The 21,482-nt window shown below is 38.2% G+C and overlaps 2 protein-coding genes across 2 annotated transcripts; one reads left to right on the forward strand and one right to left on the reverse strand.

Annotated features, from left to right (window-relative positions):
* Window positions 1-689: 689 nt before the first annotated feature.
* lrp10 (low density lipoprotein receptor-related protein 10) lies at window positions 690-7,787 on the reverse strand. Its single transcript, XM_058782406.1, has 10 exons — window positions 7,656-7,787; window positions 6,838-7,027; window positions 6,547-6,579; window positions 5,923-6,067; window positions 5,049-5,239; window positions 4,538-4,902; window positions 3,972-4,390; window positions 3,419-3,613; window positions 3,105-3,234; window positions 690-2,440 (listed from the first exon to the last, which is right to left on the reverse strand). The coding sequence occupies exons 2-10, from the start codon at window positions 6,884-6,886 to the stop codon at window positions 1,838-1,840; spliced, it is 2,130 nt and encodes a 709-aa protein (XP_058638389.1). The 5' UTR covers window positions 6,887-7,027; window positions 7,656-7,787; the 3' UTR covers window positions 690-1,837.
* A 1,703-nt stretch (window positions 7,788-9,490) lies between these two features.
* Window positions 9,491-20,292, forward strand: mmp14a (matrix metallopeptidase 14a (membrane-inserted)). The gene is made up of 10 exons (XM_058782429.1): window positions 9,491-9,955; window positions 14,797-14,945; window positions 15,502-15,624; window positions 15,956-16,263; window positions 16,398-16,559; window positions 17,300-17,442; window positions 17,529-17,667; window positions 17,769-17,919; window positions 18,076-18,191; window positions 18,721-20,292. The coding sequence occupies exons 1-10, from the start codon at window positions 9,869-9,871 to the stop codon at window positions 19,050-19,052; spliced, it is 1,710 nt and encodes a 569-aa protein (XP_058638412.1). The 5' UTR covers window positions 9,491-9,868; the 3' UTR covers window positions 19,053-20,292.
* The last annotated feature ends 1,190 nt before the right edge of the window (window positions 20,293-21,482 follow it).

Here is a 21,482-nt window from a genome sequence, read left to right on the forward strand (position 1 = left end):
ATCAAGCTGTGCTGCTTATTTATTTTTGAGGAAATCGTGATACATTTGTCTAAGGACTCTTTGATTAATAGAAAGTTCAAAAGAGGACTTAAATATTAAAAATGCCAGCATTATAAATGTCCTGCTGCTATTTTTGATCAAATTAAATTAATGCTTGCTAATTAAAAGTAATTATTTCTTTAAAAAATCTTACAGACCACAATCTTTTTAACAATAGTGTACTTTAAAACAGACAAAAACATTTTGATAACAAAAAAACAAAATCAAGAGATTTCTCACCAGTATAGTATCAGTCCTTCAGCTTGTATTTGGAGATGGAGAACTAGGAAACTTGCATATGTTTGTCTCTTTGTCTTGTGAGCAGAAAGATCAGGTAGGCTATTCCTCCTCAGGACGTAAAGAAACTGAGCCAATGACTAACAATGCAGGCTTTGATGTGCAAATAAGACAATCACCTCTCATTGTTTCACCTTTCATAGAATAAAGTCACCTTCTCCACCTCTAACACTTGTCTGAACATACAAAGCTTTCTAAAAAAAAAATCACTCTAATAATTTTTAGATCTGTTGACAGCAAACACCATTACTTTACAGATTACGTTTTTTTTTTTTTTACTTTGACAGCAGTTTTCATAAACACACAAGAAACCATAACATTAAAGCAGACACATTAAACCACACAAGGAAGAATAAAAGTGCAAATCAATTTAATCTTTGTGGATTTTCCAGCTAGTTTAGCAAATATATACAGTGAAATTCATTTTACCATCATCAATTAAGATAATTCCCACCTATGTCTTTCTAATGCAATCACCATTCAGCAGATGAAAGTTCAACATTTCGGCACTGAAAAATACATAGATTAAAAACAACATCTACAGGGTAAAAGGAGTGAAATGACAGATCATACCAGCAGTTGAAACAAAGTTACTATAGATATGGCACTACGACTGGTTGCCCGTTTATTGTCCACTGAGCCAGAAAAGTATGAAATCTAAATTTTTCATTTTGTAAGACATATTCAAGTTATTGTGATATAGTGATGTCATTCAGGTTGGTGGTGCATATGGAGGTGCGAGTGAAACCTCCAAGAAGGATTGTCTAAACTGAGTGGCTTGCCACTGTCAGCTAGTTCACTCTCTCATAAACACATACACACATACACACACACACACACACTCACTGGCTCGCTCACTCACAACACACAAATCTTTATTATTAAGTTATTGCCACAGTTGCCATGCACTACCATATACATAGCGAGGGTGAGTTCTACATCTATGTGTAAACTTTTGTGCAAGTGTATTTGGCCCTACGTGCAAGCACATACGCAGTCACATACTGTCTAGTGATGTACAGGAAGCTCAATCAAAGGCACTTCTGAGGAACACACACAATAAAATATGTGGCCTGTAGCACTATGAGGTAAACTCACATGTATGCACATCACACAATCATGTCTGCAGATTAAAAAAAAGAAGCTATTCTAACTAAAATAAATCTTTTTAACCAACATCGCGGCACTGGATCACACAGAGGAACATTTCGTAAGCCAGCTGGGGGAGACTCTTTGTGCAAATGTTCGTCTATCAACACTTTAGATAAGTGCACAACCACCACACCTGTCCGCACACAGTCACTTGTCAAATATTTCTGACAAACATTAACGCAATACTTTTTCTCTTAGATCAGGAAAACAGATGCTCTAATACAAGTTAAGGCACCAAGCCAGCACAAAAAGCAAACATGGTGACGCTCACGTGCTGAAAAGAGGAAGGCAGGAGAGAAAGAACAAGATGAAGAGACAGAACCAAAAAGGACAAGAAAGAACGAATCACTCATGTTAGCATGGGCACATCATCTTCAGAGGTTGTGTCATCGGAGAGAGGAATCAGCAGCACCTCATCTTCAGAGGAAGAAGAGGAAAAAGAGGGGGATGCAGAGAGAGGAAGAGAAGTAGGAGATGGGGAGTGTCTGAAACGGGAAATGCTCCACCCCAGACTGTGGAAGAGAGATGCCAGGGAAGGGCTGCTTGGAGGGGCAGTGACGGGTGGGGTTTGTTGTGTTTCAGTGACTTCGATTGGCTGGACAGGGAAAGGAGGTGGGGGAGAAGGAGGAGGAGCCTCTGCTTGCTGCTGTGTTCCTGTCTGTTGGGATAAAGCAAGTTTTTGAGGCAAGGACTGACTGGATGCCCCTGTAGCCACTGAGGAGACTCCAGGACTCGACTGACTGGGCTCAGCGCTAGAATTAGCAGCTTCTGTCTGTTGGGAGGAAGAGGCGGTGGTCTGTGTCGTCCGAGGGGCAGGTCGAGGAATTAAGCCCCATCTTCGTAGGCGCCGCACAGCTCTGCGGATAAACCGAGGCCTGCGTCTTCGCCGTAGAGTAGAAGCATTGTCTTGCCTGAGGAGCTGTAGTATTCCTCTCAGGGAAAGTGAGGCAGACTGGAAAACAGAGAAAAAGTTGTGGAAACGAAAACATACAAAAGTGAAAAATTCAACACAAAAATCCATAAATAATAGAACCTAGGCTGTAAACAATTCTGTTTGTTTCTTAATGTTTTTAAAGAAGTCTCTTATACTCACTCAGCCTGCATTTACTTGATCGAAAATACAGTAATATATTGTAAAATATTCTTACAATTTAAAATAACTATTTGCTATTTAAATATAGATATTTAAAATTTGTATTTATTTCTGTGATGGCAAAGCATTATTTTCAGCAGCCATTACTGTTACATGATCCTTCAGAAATCAGTCTAATATGCTGATTTTGTGCTCAAGTAAATGTTTTTATTATTATCGATGTGGAAAACAGTTGCGCTGCTCAATATTTTTGTGGAAACCATGATAGATTTTTTTCCAGGACTCTTTGATTTAATAATTACGGTATTAATCATTTGTAACATTATAAATGTGTTTACTGCCACATTTGATCAATTTAAAGCAGCCTTGCTTAAAATTGTTCATTTCTTTAAATAATATATACCCTTACAAGATTGTATTAAAATTGTATTAATCATTAGTGTATAATTAATAATAAATTATTACATTAAAATGTGATGAACTGCATGCAATAAAACAGTTAAGAGAGCTCCTAGCCTCCTACCTCATTGGGGTTCTCAGTAGGGAAGTCTTCCACTGGTGGAATGATTCCCTGAGCAATCAGCTGACCGTATGAGGGCGGGGCCTGCTGCTGGATCAGTTCAGCCTCTTGCCGAGTGATTGGTGCGAACATGCTGAGAAAACAAGAGAACAGTGCACAGAAATACTGTCAACAAAAGCTACTATTTTAACATAATACACCACATAATGACATTCTGATCTTATTCAAAAAAAAAAATTTGACATTGTTGTAGAATCATTATATTTGGAAAATTCACCTAATATTATACAGTTATTATCTGGTTTAGATTGTTGTACCTGTACTCTCGAGTGCGTAGGGAGTACAGCTTGCAGGTGCAGCCCATTGCAATGACTAGCAGAAGTCCACAAACTAGGCTTCCAACGGTAGCTGCGGTTATGACTTTTCGGGGCAGGGTCACAGTGCAGTTAAGCTCATCTGTGCCGTCCTTACAGTCCACCTGTCCATCACAGCGCCAGCTCTCAAACACACACCTGTTTCAATTATTAAACATTGGCAGATTTTAAACACAGAAGCCATCATTTGGTTGGAAAAACATATATATACTACCATTAAAAAGTTTTTTAAAGAAATTAATACTTTTATAAATGCTGTGTTTTTTAACTTTCTATTTATTAAAGAATCGTAAAAATGAATCATGGTTTCCACAAAAACATTAAGCAGAACAACTGTTTACTACATGGATAATAATAAGAAATGTTTCTTAAGCAACAAATCAGCATATTAGAATGATTTCTGAAGGATCATGTGACCCTGAAGACTGGAGTAATGATTTTTTGTTGTTGTTGTTTTTTTACAGTAGTGTATAATTTTTTATGCACATATACAAACCTGTCACTGTCGCAGTGAAATGTCCCAGGCTGACAGATGGTACATTCTCTTTCATCAGTCCCATCTGCACAATTAAGCTGGTAGTTGCAACGATCATGAATCGAGAAACAGACTGTTCGTCCTGTCTGGTGACTTCCTCCCATCCCACAGAGGAAGTGCCCAGCTGGGCAGCCCCAGCATGCTTCCTCATCCACGCCTGTTTCAGGACAGTCCCAGTGTCCGTCGCAACGCTGTTTTGCGGTGTAACAGCCTCCCATTGATCCTCCACAAAGCTCCTCCCATGGAAGGCAGTAATCCGCAATGCGATAGGTCGCATTAAAGCCCCGCCCTTCCATTGAAGGCTCCATATGGTAAATCAGCGAAAGCAAGCCGGTGTGGGACTCTATCTCCACTGCTTTGTTATTGGACACAGCGTTGATCTGTAATAGCCAATGAGAGGGGGTGCAAGACTTATTATCCATATTATCAAAGGCTGAAGTGGAATGAAAGTTAAAAGAAACAAAAAGACTGGGATAGATCTGCATTGATCAAGCTACATCATCTGTCACATAAAGAGTGAAACTCACTGTTTTAATGATGTTGCCTGTGCCGCGGGGCTGGTCTGTGATTGTGATCATGTCTCGAGGACCCAGCTCCAGTTGCTGAAGCTCTAATTTGAGTGGTCGTGAATCCTGGGGGTCAACCGTCCACACACACTCCACCGGATGTCCTGTTTGTACAGGGGGAGTAAACGAACCATAAAACGCATTCAAGTATCCCCCGCATACATCATCTATGGGTGGTTCAGGGCTAACGTCGTTACATCCATCCTCATCAGAGCCAAGCTCATCACCCACACCAAGGCATTCGACCCGTCCGTTACAGCGCCACGATGCAGGGAGACAACGTTCACTGTAACATTCAAATTCGCCTGGAAAACAGGGACCTGAGTCTGGATAAATGGGGAAAAGATGAATGAACCCTGTTAAACACGTACCAAAAAGTTAACTATTCAAAAAAAGATTTTACAGTCTCTCTGGATAAAGTCAGTGAGAGGGCAGGAAACGTGAACATTTTCCCTCAACGTTTGCACTCTACCTTTAATATATGAAAGATGGAACCCTGTTACTGGGTAGATATGAGGGAAGAAGTGGTGTGTCACTGTAATGTTTCCCCCTGACATCTCAAATGGTGCTGGAAGCTGGGAACCGCAGAATTTGGATGGAGAGCCAGTGAGAGGAACCACGGACACCCATTCCTGCCCGCATCTCATTTCAAACTGGGAAAAACTTCAAAAGAGATGGACACAAAGGAAATGACACATAACTAAAAAAGGCAATGTTTACTTTGTAAGGATCAAAGCAATCTCTCACCTCGTTAACAGCAAATGCTATTTATTAACCTATTTGCAAACTGAGATGTGCTCATCATTGGGCTGACTTTCACATTTTACGTTCATATCTGTACAGTATCACGAAACACAAAAGCTTTAATGGTTACACTTTATTTTAAAGTGTCCTTGTTACAATGTAATAATATATTTAAATACTGAGTAATATTCACTTATTATAAGGTCATATGTTTAGGACAATGATTTGGGGTGACACTTTATTTTAGTGTGTCCTTGTTACACGTTACATGTTCTTACTATTATAACAACAATAAATTATGCATAATTACATGCAGGTAACCCTAATCCTAACCCTAACCGTATAGTAAGTACATGTAGTTAGTTAATTAATATTACTCAGTACTTAAATGTATAATTACAATGTATCAAGGGCACCTTAAAATGAAGTGCAACCAGATTTGGTTTAGCGTTGTTAACTGCTAGTAATTATGAGTAATTCACTGTTATTATTGTAAGTACATATAACATATTTAATGAAGACGCTGTAAAAAATAAAGTGTTACTGCTTTAATTTCTGGTGTATCAAAGATCACAAAAATGGCAATAAAATTCTGCTGGTACCTAATGATGACACGCTCCCCAACTTTTGAGGTTATCAACCAACTGCAGTTGAGTGGACGGGAAGACCAGGCATGGTGGGCAGAGTTACGAATCTCTCCTTGTCTGGACTGTAGTGTTTTGGGCGAATGATCACAATGACCTGAAACTGACAGTTAAAGCAAAGACATCTTTAAAATTGTGCTCTGAACCTAAATTTCTATGTGAAATCATCACAATAAACAAGCAATTTGATTTACTGGGAGAACATAGTTTGGACATGAAAAGCAGGCAGAAAGGCATTTAAAACATTAAAAAATACTGGGCATTTAAATATATTAAAAACATCTAAAAACAGAACTGGAAAGAAACCCTAAGCGGTCAAGCAGGAAGTAAAGGCCAGTCACATTGGGGAAAAAAGGTCCATTGTGTACTATCAGTTGCATATTGTTGCACGATGCACCACTCACACAGAAGTCACATTTAAACCAAGCAGCGTTCTGTATTTTTATTCGCATTAAATACTTGATGCAATATTTTCACCCCTCTCAATGACTATTCTGGTTAGGAATGTTGTATTTTTAACTGGGGCATTTAAAGAGTGTTCAGACTGAAATGTAAACAAAGAGATGTCAAGCTCTTACTTACGGGCACCGAAGGCCAGCTCCAAAGTGCAAGGAACTGTCAGAGCAAAGACACAAAAGTTGATCGCATAAAAAACAAGGATTGCTAAATGTTGTTTATTGCCAATTACCACAACGTAAATACAATAAACCTTTTGTCTACCCAGCTTGACCCTAAAGTCACCATAGGTAACCTTTGGTTAAGGCAAGGTCATTTTTTTAACTACATGAAAAATCAGCCTCAGATACGGTATAATAAAACATTTGTTCTGTCTTTGCGTGATACACACTCATGGACAAAATCATGATATCTTACCTGATAAAAGCAAAACACCTAAAACGCAAAGGCTGTGGGAAACAGACATTCTAACAAGCCAATGACTGTCGTTGTCTCATAAAACACAAATTAAAATACAATTTATGGAAAAAATATGGTCGGTAGATCCATCAGCTCGCCACAATTACAGGCGCCATCGTCACCAAAGCGTCTTGTTGGAAGTGTTTATCTGTGAAGACAAAAATAAACACCATATACTACCATCATTTAGACAAAGAAAACACTTGACAACTGGAGCTCAGTGCGATGCTCGCTTTCGGTTTCCAACAAACTGATTCAATCAGAAACGCATTGGCGTTACCTCGACAAATGTCAACATATGAATTCGACATTAAAACAGTCGGTGACTGACTAACGTTATAATAATAAAAAAAAACGCGTAAAACGTCTTTAGAAAGGATGACTTCCTGTCTCGCTCTTTTCTCAACAGTGACGCAATTCGGTGTTAGGCAGAGTAGCACTGCAATGTTTAGATACGAAATAGTCAAACTAATATTCAGTGACATTTCATACACATAGCCAAAACATATATTTAAGGGTATTTCCTTACGTTTCGACAGAAATAGGCCAGTCGACCAGCGTCTAAACTGACTCATTGTTCCGAAAGTTTGGTTTTCGACTTCTAACCAGCCTTTTTCTCACTCGCCTAATTTTAGCTAACGCTAGCTGGCTTCCTGCTACTTACTTTACTTCATAATAGGGCACTATTAAGAGCTGGTGCCATGATATAAACTATTCGAAGTGAGATTGTTTCGTTTTACCGGTAATATTGTTTCATAACTGTGTCTTTACCATACCTTTTCTCCTTCTCTTTTGTTGACATTCGGTTCTCAGACACTTCCGTAAGTTCTGTTCCGTCTGTAGGAGTCAATGCGCCACCCATCTACGTCTCTGCGACGCTATGCATGCACGCCGCTTTCTGCTTGTAATGTTCAGCTTTCAACACTAGATGCCATCATTTAGCGCTTTATTTTCAGCATTGCCAAAGGTTGATGCAAGTACACTACTATCCTAGACAGGGAAGATAGCCAAACAGAAAAAGTAAGAATATAGGTCAGGGACAGCAGCCAGGGAAGAGGTCAAATCAGTGGAATTGTCAAATGAATATATTATTATTATGTTGTTGTTGTTGATGATGAGGAGGAGGATGATATTTATTAAAATTCTTGTTAAATTATTTTGAGAGTTACTGGTATTATGCTTTTCAAATTACATTTACAATAAGATGTTATTATTTTATTTAAAATAAAATAAGGTGTCCCAGTTTGCCATTAAGATCAAAATTGTAGTCTATTCGTGTTTGTGGAAACATTTTAAGTTTTTGTGTTTAATACTGTGTGTGTGTGTGTGTGTGTGTAGGCCTACCTGTTTTTCTATTCAGGTGGGGTCTTAAACCTGAATACACACAGACTCATGGGGACTCGTGTCATGGTGGGGACCTAAATTGAGGTCCCCACGGATAAACAAGCTAATAAATCACACAGAATGAAGTTTTTTGAAAATCTAAAAACGCAGAAAATTTCCTGTAAGGGGTAGGTTTAGCTGTAGGGTTGGTGTAAGGCAATAGAATATACGGTCTGTACAGTAGAAAAAGCATTACGCCTATGGAGAGTCCCCACAAGGATAGCAAACCAGACATGTGTGTATGTGTGCGTGTGCGTTTTTGTGACAAATGAGGACATAAATTTGTATAATGACAAGGGTATGACATAGGTATTACAAGGAGAAGGTGACTTTTCAGGACATTACCCCATGTTCCCACTTTTCAAAACGCTTATAAATCACACAGAATGGAGTGTATTGAAAATCTGAAATAGCACAAAGTTTCCTGTAAGGGATAGAGTTAGGTGTAGGGTTGGTGTAGGGCAATAGCACATACAGTTTGTACAGTATAAAAACCATTATGCCTATGGGATGTCCCCACTTTTCACAAAAACAAACATTATATGTGTATATATATAAATAGATATATCTTAATCAATATCTTAATAAGCATCTTGGAGACGTTGCCACAGTTCTTCTGGATTCAGTTTGTTCTGTTTTTTGATGTAATTCCAGACAGACTGAATCAGATCAGCCAGACAACACTGGCTATTGTCAGATGCCTTGTGCAAACAAGAATCTGACTGGATTATTGCAATTAATTGCAAAATGCATGTTTGGAAATGTAAACTGATATTTCCTACTGACACACTAAGGCAAAATATAGAAATAACTGACTTAAAACCATTTTTTTTTTTTTTAGCTGGTGAAAATGCTGGTGTTCTAATAATTTTGGTCACCACTTGTATAAAGACGCACAGGCACAAAAACAACTTAGCCTATATTTGTCGACAAAACTAATTTAAATGGTTTTAACTGTTAAAGTCTCTTTTAAATTTAACTGGGAGTGCATCTAAAACTTTTTGGGGAAAAAACACTAATAATAAATTTATTATTTAATTATCTCACAGATACAGATTTGATTATAGTATAGATTACAGTAGATGCTTTTAACGGAAACAGAACTAAATTCGTTTAAAAAGTCAACCACCGCCTGAAAGTCATTGAATAATTCGCACACTGGGAAAAATGCACATCTGCAGGGTCGATTCTCTCTTAACTCCTCCCAGTTAGATGCTCTGTAGTGCAGGCAGATCAGCACAGGGACGTAAAACAACCACGTCTCCAATCTGACACCGAAGCCGCCTGTGGAGAGAGAAAGATCAGCGGACAAAAGAAAACGCAAAATGAGAATATAGAGCAAAACTATTTCACCTCTAGTTTTCTCTTTTTAGGGTCCAGTTTTACTTTTGGAAAACCTTTCGTTAATAATGATTATACATACTTCATAGGTTAGGCAAGGTCCGTTTTTATTCTTTTTGTACTTTTTGAGTTTTAAGGAAACATTCTCACTATTGGAATGGTCTGATTCAGGAGAATCTTCTGGGGGAAACTTAGACGAGAAAACTAAGAACGGAGCCTTGAGCATTTTTTGTGTCCCGAGTTCAGTAGTCTCGCGCTTTGAGGAATGTTACCGAAACTCCAGTCGTTACTCGCCATCGCCAGCGTATTTCTGGTGCAAAGCGGGACCGGTGACAAAGAAGTCAGACCAGAGGTAACACAGAATCCACTGTTTTTCCAGTATTGTGTGTGTGTGTGTGTGTGTGTGTGTGTGTATGTATCTCTTTCCACTGTCTGTCTGTCAAGCCTGCATTGTTGGACACAGATGCACTCAGATGTTTCCGCGTATCAGGATTTCCTTCATGAAGTGTATTCATGTACCTCATAATTCACTGCTGAATACAGATGAGAAGAGCTGTGTCTTTTCAGACCCCTAAATATCAGGTTAAAACAAAACAGGAGTGAGTCAGAGGCTCCAAGACTCCTATTTAGCTAGACAGGGTTAGTTATTAAAGTGGTGTAAGTCTAGTTTTGTGGTGTCTGTCCTGCATCTTTAGGTTCATGTTTTTCTTTTGTATTTCTTTTGACTGAAAAATGGGACTAATAAGTAGATATATCAGTTTGTTTATACACCCAGAGGCATCCTAATGTCTGCTTCAGAAATAGGCCTACATGTCTGGTAGACACATAACTGTGAGTGGGAGAGAATGACTGACTGTTTTTCAGGACGTTTTGGCGTCTCTGTCACAGATGCAAGCCAGGAAATCTTAATGGCCGAAAATAAAGAAAACAAGATCAGAGCGAGGATTTAAGACATTTCAATAACTGTCTAGTCATATCCCTTCATTCCTTGCTCTCACACTCCTTCACATTTCTGAGATGGTTGAGAGATGTACCCAAGGATAGTATGGAAAAAATTCAGCTCTGCAGATTCCACCACAGTTTTCAAAGATGATAACAGTCTCCTCATGCGGGAGTCGCGTGATCAAAGATAAAGGTCACACAAAAGGTTAAATCACAGATGCCAAGTGCATGTGAAAATGCTGTTACTTTTCAGTCTTTTGGTTTACCTTTATTACAGTATCTATTAATACTCTTTTACCATACAGAAAGTTTTAATGTGACATGTACAAAAATTTTTTCCCAATAATTTTTTTCCTTTGTTTCCAGGAATTCTGAACTAATGAACTAAATGCATTGCATTAGCTTTATTATGACTTTTCCAGGAATTGCCAGGGTTTAACAATCCCTCAGACAACAGCCCTGCACTTTTACTGTTGTTACAGGTGCTGTTGTTTTGAATACTGTACTAAAAAAAAAGAAAAAGTAAGAGAGAAATTCGGTTATATTCCTTATGGAAAACAGCTGGGTATTGCCCCCCTCTCCAGACCATAGACGAGAGATGATGTATTTGTTTAAGTAGTATTACAGATGCAAAGCATCTGCTGAATCTTTCCGACCTTCATCAGTTGAAGCTTAAATATGGATGAAATGCAGTTTAGATGTTTAATAAGATGAAAAACAAAGCTCAAATGATTTTTAATGATAGTTTTATTTCCATGGAAAAATTATGCAGTTCTGCAGTATATAAATGATTATGTGAATTAAATACGGATGATAATCTCATGCATTTGTAACTGCTGGAATTAGGCAATTAACTTCTGCTAATTGGTAGTAAACTTTGCAGTGTTCTCAGATTAATAGCGATTGAGAGACACTGAAGTTTGCATGATTTTTGTAGAGATGAGAAATATTATGCTGTATTAATATTAGTTCATTTGCTCAGTTAAATGGGTCAGTGATCTGATCCTCCACGTGAAGATGCAGAGTGAGACGCGGGCACTAATGTCTAAAATTTTCAGTTTTTTCCATTGGCACAGACAAGGAGGAACGACTGACTCAGTCCTTCTGTCGTGCATTCAGACTCACCTCTGCCCTCCTTTTCTTCTTCTTCTTCTACCCTTTGTTTTTAGAATTCTAACTTACTTTTAATCGCTAAAATCTCAGTTTTTTCCCTTCAATTTCTTTTTCTCTCTCTTTAGTTATAGTTTGCTCTTTTCTTCCCCTCTCTAATACCTTAGGAGCAGCAGATCAGCTGTTAAAATCATAAACGCAGCTTTTTCCCCGTAAGCATGGAAAGTTTGACAGCAATACTTTCTGCAGAGAAACTATAAGAATCGGAGATCAGGATAGTTGTGGGCTGTGCACAGTTTTTTTTAGTGTAGCGTTAAAACTGCACACAGCCTACCAGAAAAACAACATGTTCCTCTTTCCAACATGGAATTTGTTTTCCCATGTTGCAACACCATAAAATGATGAAACTGTTTTTCAGAGACAGCCATCTCAGGAAGCACCTAATCTTATTGACTCCATTAGTTGTAAAGGAGAGCTGATTTATATTTTTCATGTAGCATGTGTTAACCTTGCTGGCATGTGCGGCAGTGATGACATAGCGTGTGCTTACTCTTAACCTCACATCCTCTGAACCTGCCAGTCACTATCCTGTGTGAGTTAATGGTTACTGTTGAAATCTGTTCCCAGACCTGTGCGTGATGGCAGCGTCTGTCTTGATTATTACATAAAGGCTACCTGTCTGTATGGTAATAGCTGACGTATGGCCACACAGTGACTCGCTCTTCCTCAGTCGGGGAACGGCAGAGGGGTTCTAAATAGAACCTTTGACGCCCACTGCTGAGAGTTCCAGGCCAGCGGAGCATGCTGGGATTGCTGGCAGCATTAAGAGGAGACCTGAGGCTTTTCGGGAGGGAGAAGAGTGGCCTTCAGAGGGAGTAAGAGAGAGAGAGGGAAACGTTTTCATCCTCATGAGTTAGAGTGTTTTTACAAAATGGGGTGCGTCACCACAGTGGAGCCACCACACACAGAAAGCACTCATACAGAACGCAGGAATTAAATGACGGACTGAGAGAAAGAAAAATGGAGCAAAGGCTGACCAGGTTAACACTACACTATTGCGTTATCCCGATCTATACTTCCTCGACCGATATGGCATGTGTTGACAAGTCTCACTGGAAACTCTACAACATGAATGAACCAGTGTGAAAGCACTCACTGATTTAGCCAAGTTGCTTACTGGATATGTTTCCTAATCACTATAGTTCTGTATATATAATATGCTATAGTATATATATTAAGATTTCTTGTGCAGCAAATTTTCAATTAGTAACAATAAATTAATCTATCATTTTGGTATCCATATATTCTCACAGTTTATAGGACACTTAATATGTGAAGTGAACTATGCTGTCTTTGTTTCTGAAGGTACAATCACCTTACAAAGCAGAGATATCCGGAATATAGTTTTAGAAAGTGGTAAATAGACCTCAACACGTAACAGCTGACAACATTTCAGGGAATTCTGTCAGTCTGACTTGAGTTTTTACGTAATTTCAAGTGATTCACATTTCTAAGTATATTTGACTCAATAAGTCCTGTAAACTAGAAAGTATGTAGTTGCAGTTTCTCTGCCATCATGCACTTCCTTCTTTTTCTTTCTGTAGAAGATTCAGATACTGCCTGTTCAGAAGAAAGAAAGAAAGTAAGAAAGAAAGAGAAAGAAAGAAAGAAAAGAAGAAAGGGAGGCAGTCTGAGGTCACAAGGATTACTGAAAACTGCTTGTAATTTTTGCTGACACTCTTTGTGGTTGGAATGGAGACACTGGCTGTCTGATCCTTAAAATGAGACATTTACCACCGAGTCTAACAGACAGTCACTCCTAAACATGTAACCTTTGTGTTAACAGCCCAGATAAGCCCATTAGGTTACAGCTACCTATACAGCTATAATCAGGGCCTTAAGTACCAAAGACACAAAGGGGACACGTCCCTCTAGTATTCAGAATAATGATTTGTGGGTTTTTCAGTAAATGATTTTTATAATTTGATCAATTTGTTTCGTACAAATGAACATTCTACTTAAGAAAGACTACAAACCAAACATGTCTCTTTGAGTTTAAGTTTAAGCAGAGCTTACAAAAAACAACACATGAAACAAATCAAGGTCTTTGAAGCTACATAATTACATTACCATTGTCGTTTGTCTAGTTGTACATTTTGAGATATATTTAGATTTTATTTGTTCCGTTCTTTGTTAGCGTTCCTTTTTCTCTCCTTTCATGTTCTCAGTATTTATTTCTGTAAGTCAGAAAGAGTGAGAACAGAGAAACCGTTCTAATTCAAAGTCAGTCTGGTCTGTCTTTACCCAAGCGTGGGTAGCCCTAAAAATGCTTCTTCTTTTTTTTAATAAAAAATTTATGAATGCCTAATTTCAAATTGGCTGTTGGGTTTAGTTAGCTTCTGGAGACGTTTTGGTCCCTATATAAATAGAAATGTAATATAAACTTGAAAAAGAGATATACAGTTATATATTCTTTGAAGTATATACATACAGTATATCAGATAATATGTAGCTATATATTCTTTGAAACCATGATAGGCTTTGTCAGATTTAGTGAAATTCTGGTGACTTTTCTTCAGCAAATATACCCCCCAAATTATAACTAGGTTGGAAACACACACATACATCCTTAAAGTTAAATTAGGGTCATAAAGACTCAGACACACAGTTACTCACAGTTACAACACACACTCCACAGTTAAAGCCTTTAAGATTCTCGAGCGTCCACACACTCTCTTACCCACATAAGTTTAACCAGGTCATAAGCACACACACACACTAACACACATCTTTGCACTGTGGTTCATCACTGATGTTTGTGGACTTTGGCAGGTTTATGTACAATTACATTTTATAAATTCAGACAGCATGTCATGTGGATGTGGTGCTGCACTGAGACATTTGGAACAGTGAGTACACTTCAAAAACTTTCAGCCCAACCTTTAATTCGTTGAGGTCACCTTAACAGCAGTGACACCTGTGCTATTTCATGCCTTGACACAAGTGACGTTTTCCAGAGAAACTTTTTTTTGTGTGTCTCTGCACTATACCACTTCATTGTTGAGTCTGGTTCATTACAATGATAAAGAGATGTTGTAGGACAGCTGCATGTGTGCTAATGTGACATTCATTCTCTCTCAGGCATGGCTCCAGCAGTATGGGTATCTTCCTCCTGGCGATGTTCGGGCTCAGGCAATCCGCTCTCCTAAATCCATCATCACCGCCATTTCCGCCATGCAGAAGTTCTATGGCCTCACTGTCACCGGCACTATGGATCCAGCTACTCTCTCGTAAGTCTAGCCCAATCTCATACATTTCTAACTTGTTAATTATAACCGTTTTAAAATAATGTGCAATGCATAACTCAGTAGTTATATTATGTATACTAATGACAGTCTTTAACCACAAATGGATGGAGTATGACCTGATAGAGCATTAAAGAAATAGTTCACCCAAAAATAAAAATTACATCATTATTTTCTCACCCTCATGTCATTCCAAAACACACATTAAGATATTTTTCATTTGAATCTGTCCCTCTACTTAAAGTCCAGGTAACCAGAACATAAAAGATCCAAAAAGGGTAAAGTTGTCCCAAAACTAATCCATATGAATTAAACAATTAATAAAAAGAACTGATATTATTGGTTCTCACTAAGCTGCCATGTATACCAAATGTGTACATCTGTGTGTTGATCATTATTTAGATGTAAATAAAAAATGGACAGAATTAAAATTTTTGTGTGGACTAACCCTTTAATCATCTGATTAGCAACTGTGTTCTTAGGTGACTGGGTCACATATTATTGAGTGACTTTATGTCTTGCATTAACATGATGTTGTCAGGGCCATGGAGCGGCCAAGGTGTGGAGTTCCAGATAAATTCGGCTCTGAACTGAAGAGCAACCTACGAAAGAAGCGCTATGTCATCCAGGGCCTAAAATGGGAAAGAAAAGAAATCACTTTCAGGTATGGAACTCTATTTGACAAACTAAGGACAACATTAATGTAACATTTAATGCATATAAAACTGTGTCCCTCTGCCATTAACACTAACACTCTGTATATAGATAGTAACTGGATATGCTTTAGCTGGATTACAATTTACACATTGCATTCCAATCCAAATTTAAACACTCAGAACACGTAAATAATGATGAACTTCTTTAGAACATTAGTCTGGTTCTTCTTTTTCATATCAGATTATATTGACATATTTAAAAAAAAATCCAGCTTCTACACTTCCTTCCTAAACGACGCACTCACATTTAGCAAATAAGCACAAATGTTTTCTTCTCAGTATCCAGAACTACACTCCTAAAGTGGGTGAACAAGCCACACATGAGGCCATCAGGAAAGCTTTCAAGGTTTGGGAAGCCGTGACGCCACTCAAATTCCGTGAGATCCCATACAGTCAAATCAATGGCAAGGTGGACAAGTTTGCAGATATCATGCTTTACTTCGCGGAAGGCTTTCACGGAGACAGCACCCCATTCGATGGCGAGGGAGGTTTTTTGGCTCACGCGTACTTCCCTGGTCACGGTATCGGAGGTGATACCCATTTTGACGCAGCAGAGCCTTGGACGACAGGCAACGTTGACCAGGGAGGTGAGAAGAGAATAAGAGAATGTGGAAATGTGTCTGTAAGCCGAGCAAACTTCAGGCGGGGCTTGTAAATTCAGAATGTAAAGTCTTCTGTGATCATTTATATTTAGTGCATTGTCGTTCTGCTTTTCTTCCAGGTAATGATGTGTTCCTGGTGGCAGTGCATGAATTAGGTCATGCTCTGGGTCTGGAACACTCAGGCGATCCCTCTGCCATCATGGCTCCGTTTTACCAGTGGATGGACACTGAGAACTTTGTGCTGCCTGATGATGACAGACGGGGGATCCAGCAAATATATGGTAGTCAGTTACATCGCATAAATGCATTTAGTTTCATTTATTTATTAGCATGTTCGTTTTACAAGCTAAGTCATTTAGAAAAATATGTGAAAGTGTATCACTTCATTCAAAAGAATAGCTAACATAAAAATAATGTATAAGATAAAAGGTCATGTAAAATTACTAAAAATCATTAAGAAAAAAAGTTTAGATGTCAGAATGTTTCACATTCTATCTAAATCGTTTACAGTGAAGTTAGTATTTTTTGTGAAGACATTTAAACAATGATATTAGAGATGCAAAACATAAATATTAAAATATCTGTTGATATCTGTTTCTGTCTTTGAAAATCTATGTGTATTTAAACAGCAAAAAAAGTTTAATTAAAATAATGCATTATTCAAAATATGGTAGTGCATTTTCAGAATAACTGCAAATAATCTACTGAAATCAATACTCTCCAGTGTTTAGTATTTTTATATTTTTAATAATTTTATTAAGATTTTTTGTTTGTTTTTGGAATTTTTATTAGTTTTTTATATGTGTATAAGTCATTTTTAGTCATTTTTATTTCATTTTAAGTTATTTTAGTACATCAAGTTAAACTAAAAATGTGAAATGGTGCTTCTGCAACTAGCTGTAATAAATATGTTTTATCAAGCTGTTATTGTATTTCAGTTAGCATTTATTTTGTTTTTTTTATGATTTTAGTTTTAGTTAACTCTAATAACCCTGATGCTCATCTGTGTGTCATTCAACAGGTGCTGGCTCTGGTGAGGTGCCCCAACCTCCGGCACCCCGGCCCCCCACCCGCAGGCCAGACAGGCCTTCCTTTGGCCCTGACATATGTGAGGGACACTTCGACACCATCGCTTTTCTCAGGGGAGAGATGTTCGTCTTCAAGGTACAACTGAATGCAAATTAAGTTTGTGTGTACATGCCGTATATATTTTGTGTGTTTTTAATATTTACACCCTCTCTACTCCACAGGAAAAGTGGTTCTGGAGAATGCGTGATGGTAAACCTCAGCAGGGCTATCCCATGCCCATTGGACACTTCTGGAAGGGACTGCTTCCCTCAATCAACGCAGCCTACGAACGCTCTGATGGAAAGTTTGTTTTCTTCAAAGGTACATCCATCTTCTGTATTTTTTCACCTCGCATTACATCTCTGGTTTTAATAGGTGTCACAAATTGTAAAATAATGCTTGTTTTTCTGTCCTCTATATAGGTGATAAGTACTGGGTTTTCAATGAGGCCAAAATGGAGGAAGGTTATCCAAAAACTTTCAAGGAGCTTGGCACAGGTCTACCAAGAGACAAGCTGGATGCCGCTGTTTTCTACACGCCCACTGGCAACACCTACTTCTTTAGAGGAACCAAGTACGTTTCCAGTGTAACCCGCCACGTCTTATTCAGTGTCTGGTTATAAATCCAATGATTTTGCGTCATATGGCGAAAAATTCTTCCTCTTCTTTTTTTGTGAACTTCTCCCTTTCGTTTATTTTCATCATTTGTGATTCATTTCTGTTTTCTCAGATATTACCGTTTCAATGAGAAAAGCAGATCTGTGGATCCAGATTACCCCAAATCTATCAGTGTATGGCAAGGAGTACCAGATAATATCAAAGGGGCCTTCATGAGCGAAGATGGAGGTACAGCAGCATTTGTTCTTCTGTTTACCAAAATCCTAAAAAAAAAAAAATCACTGGTCAAAACGTCAAAAGATCACTGGTCTTCAGTGTCACATGATTCCTCAGAAATCATTCTAATATGATGTTGCTTTGGTGCTCAAGAAACATTTCTTATTATTATCAATGTTGAAAACAGCTGTGCTGCTTAATATTTTTGTGGAAGCCATGATACATTCTTTTCAGAATTCTTTGATGAATATAAAGTTCAAAAGAACAGCAATTCATTTGAAATATTATGTAACATTATAAATATCTTGATCAGTTTAAATGTATCCTTGCTAAATAAAAGTATTCATTTCTTAAATAAGTAAATAAATAAAAATCTTTCTGACCCCAAACTTTTGAGGTGTAACTATATGGCTGGAGTTCTGTATTGACCAATCAGAAGCCAGAACCCAAACTATCTGTTTATAAAGAACTTTTATACCGTTTTAGAGGTTTAGAAATTTAGAGCCACTTTACTTAATCAACTTCTTCCACACTTTTTCAGCCCACACTTACTTCTACAAAGCCAATAAGTACTGGAAGTTCAACAACCAGCAGCTGAAGGTGGAGCCAGGCTACCCCAAATCGGTCCTGACTGACTGGATGGGCTGTGATGGAGAGGAGCCCAAGAAGAGGATCGGCACCGATGAGGAAGTGCTCATCATTGAGGTGGACGAGTCAGAAGGCGGAGCCATGGGAGGAGCCGCAACCATTGTCATCCCTCTCTTTCTTTTGGCCTGTGTGCTTGTCACTTTGGGGGCTCTGCTGTTCTTCCGGCGCTACGGCACCCCTCGACGCCTCCTCTACTGTCACCGCTCTCTGCTCGACAAGGTTTAGAGATGAACACGAAAGGCACGGGAAGAGACGAGAAAGAGGGATACAAGTAGATGGCATTTGGAAGGATGTTGAATGGGAAAAATTTTATTAGGATGGAGTGGAAATGAATGTCAGACTGTAAAGGTCTGCAAGCAGGGAGAGATGAAAAAGTGAAGGATGTGTATCGTATGTTTTTCTATTTACATGTGCTTCTCTGCCATTAATAAAAAAAATCCAAAATGGAGTGGGAGATAAGAGAGACAGACAAGAGCCCCCCTCCGTCTCTTAAATGGTTACAGTTTATCAGTGAAATGCACCTTTGTTCCTTCAGTCTTCTTTTCAGTATATAATCCCTCCTTTATCCTCTCTGAAAATCTCCCTCCCCAGAACCGAACTTGACTCCAGCCGGGCGGCTGTTTGATCGACATGTTCTATATTCTAAATGATCTCACTTTGATGTATTTCATTAACTCAGATTTTGCTTTTTTACATTGCTGATCCAGTGAAAACCTCCTGCACCCCATTACGTGCCTTTGCCATTGAATTAATAGTATGGAAGGACTATTATAATTGACCTTCCTTGCACCTTTTATTCACCCAAGATATTTGCACAAAGTACGGCTCGACTATAGAGACCTGCTGTACGTGAAAGGTCAAAGGTTACAGGTCAAAGTTCAGGGAGAGAGAAGCCGAGCAGCTTCTGGTGTAGGCCAGTTTGAAATACACCTATAGAGCAGAGCTGTCCATCTGTTTCAACTCAAAATACTATTGTTATTGTAATGTGTTTGGTACATTTTACTATGATTAATTATGTCAGTAATGACTTGCGTTGTTATTATAACTATGGTTATTGTTATTATTGTTCTACATGTGTAGTCTTACCTATTTTAAATTGTCATTTCAAGTCCTGCTGGACACAGGCAGAATGTGACTTATTTCAAATTAGCTTCTGAGATTTTAATGTCAGGTTTAAGGGCGGAAAAATCAGGTTTCTATAATAAGGCTGGAGGTGAGATTTTCTTTCTCTCCACCTTGCAGAAGCAAATAAAGAGTTATTTATGAACAGTAATGGTGCTATGGGTTTTCTCACTGCATACATAATCAGTATTAGACATTTCTGAAGTAGTTTTAACAATGATAATGGTAATGATATTTATAATGATAATGATATAGTGTAAATGTAAAGGAATGACATTTTTGCCTGTTTCATACTTTTTGTACTTGGAAATGAAAATGAAATAAAGTTCCTTTTTTAACATTATTCTCTCTTTCCTGGACCTTAAAAAAGACATTTTCACACGAGTATCAAATCTACTCACACACACTTTTTACTTTTGCTTTACTGCTGAAATGTCTAAGCTGTTTTGAGAAAGTTCAGTTTTTATTTATTGATAAAGTTTTAATTCGTATTTTATTAACATCATAATGTTAATAAACATTCAAGATAAAGATATTGCTTATGTACAACAGCTCAATGGGTAACTTGTAAGAAAAAACTAGGTAGTGTCCCAAAGAACATCTTTATGTGAAACTACTCTCTTAAACTTTCTTAAACCACAGATCTGCTGTTGCTAGCTCAAGCAATGGTGGCCTGGATCTTTTCTGAGAAGTTACTAGAATAGCAAGGGCTTTATGCAACAGTTCAAAAGTTAATATTTGGTAACTTACATTTTACACACAATATTGGCAGTTACTCCACCCAACGCAAATCATTCTTAAAACACACACACGACATCAACACATGGCATTTCATTCCTGAACAATTAATTTGTTTCCTGCATGAATCAACTTTTTTAAATGAATCAGTTCATTGAATGATTCAGTGACTGACTCGTAAAGCCACTTCTGTCCACCTATTGGCTCAACAATGTAACCTGATGAATCACTGAAAAATCCCATATAAGTAATATTTATGTTAATATGTTTATAGAAAACTGATGAGTGTCTTTACGTGTTCTCATATCTGAGAAAACAAGGGACCAGAGAGACAGATGACTGTACTTTCTAGTGAAAGAGGAGCAGTTTCAGTGTCCTAAAACTGTTCCAGCTGACAAAGTCAGAACAAAAAAAAACAGCGCTCTGCCATTTCCGCCTCCCTCCCGTCTTTTCCCCCCTCCTCATTTCTCCACACAGCAAAATTGTTCACTTTTATGAGGCTTTTAAATGAATGGCCCACCACAAACATCTCTGAGCTGTTTTTCCTGTCCCCTCCCTTTCCAATCTCTTTCTCCCCCATCTTTGAATCCCTGTTCACTGTGTTGCTCTTTGCATGATTTTTTAGTAGGTACAGTGGTGAGCATGTATTAATCAGATGAAAAATTGCCAGCTCATGGTAATGATGCCATGAAGGGACTTGTCAAATTACTGATGATTACTCTTGTAGTTATTTCTCTTGTTCTGTCTCTGGCACACTTTTCCACTTCTGACAAAATGCCTGCAACTTCTCTGCCC

The sequence above is a fragment of the Onychostoma macrolepis genome, chromosome 07 (genome assembly GCF_012432095.1).
Source record: "Onychostoma macrolepis isolate SWU-2019 chromosome 07, ASM1243209v1, whole genome shotgun sequence".
NCBI lineage: Eukaryota > Metazoa > Chordata > Actinopteri > Cypriniformes > Cyprinidae > Onychostoma > Onychostoma macrolepis.

Coding starts and splice junctions, on each gene's coding strand:
- lrp10 (XM_058782406.1), bottom strand. CDS start 6,886: ATGTCTGTTTCCCACAGCCTTTGCGTTTTAGGTGTTTTGCTTTTATCA. Junction 5,240..5,922: donor GGGGAGCGTGTCATCATTAG/GTACCAGCAGAA, acceptor TCTCTTTTGAAG/TTTTTCCCAGTTTGAAATGA. Junction 2,441..3,104: donor CTACTGAGAACCCCAATGAG/GTAGGAGGCTAG, acceptor TCTGTTTTCCAG/TCTGCCTCACTTTCCCTGAG.
- mmp14a (XM_058782429.1), top strand. CDS start 9,869: ATGTTACCGAAACTCCAGTCGTTACTCGCCATCGCCAGCGTATTTCTG. Junction 15,625..15,955: donor AGAAAAGAAATCACTTTCAG/GTATGGAACTCT, acceptor TTTTCTTCTCAG/TATCCAGAACTACACTCCTA. Junction 16,264..16,397: donor AGGCAACGTTGACCAGGGAG/GTGAGAAGAGAA, acceptor CTTTTCTTCCAG/GTAATGATGTGTTCCTGGTG.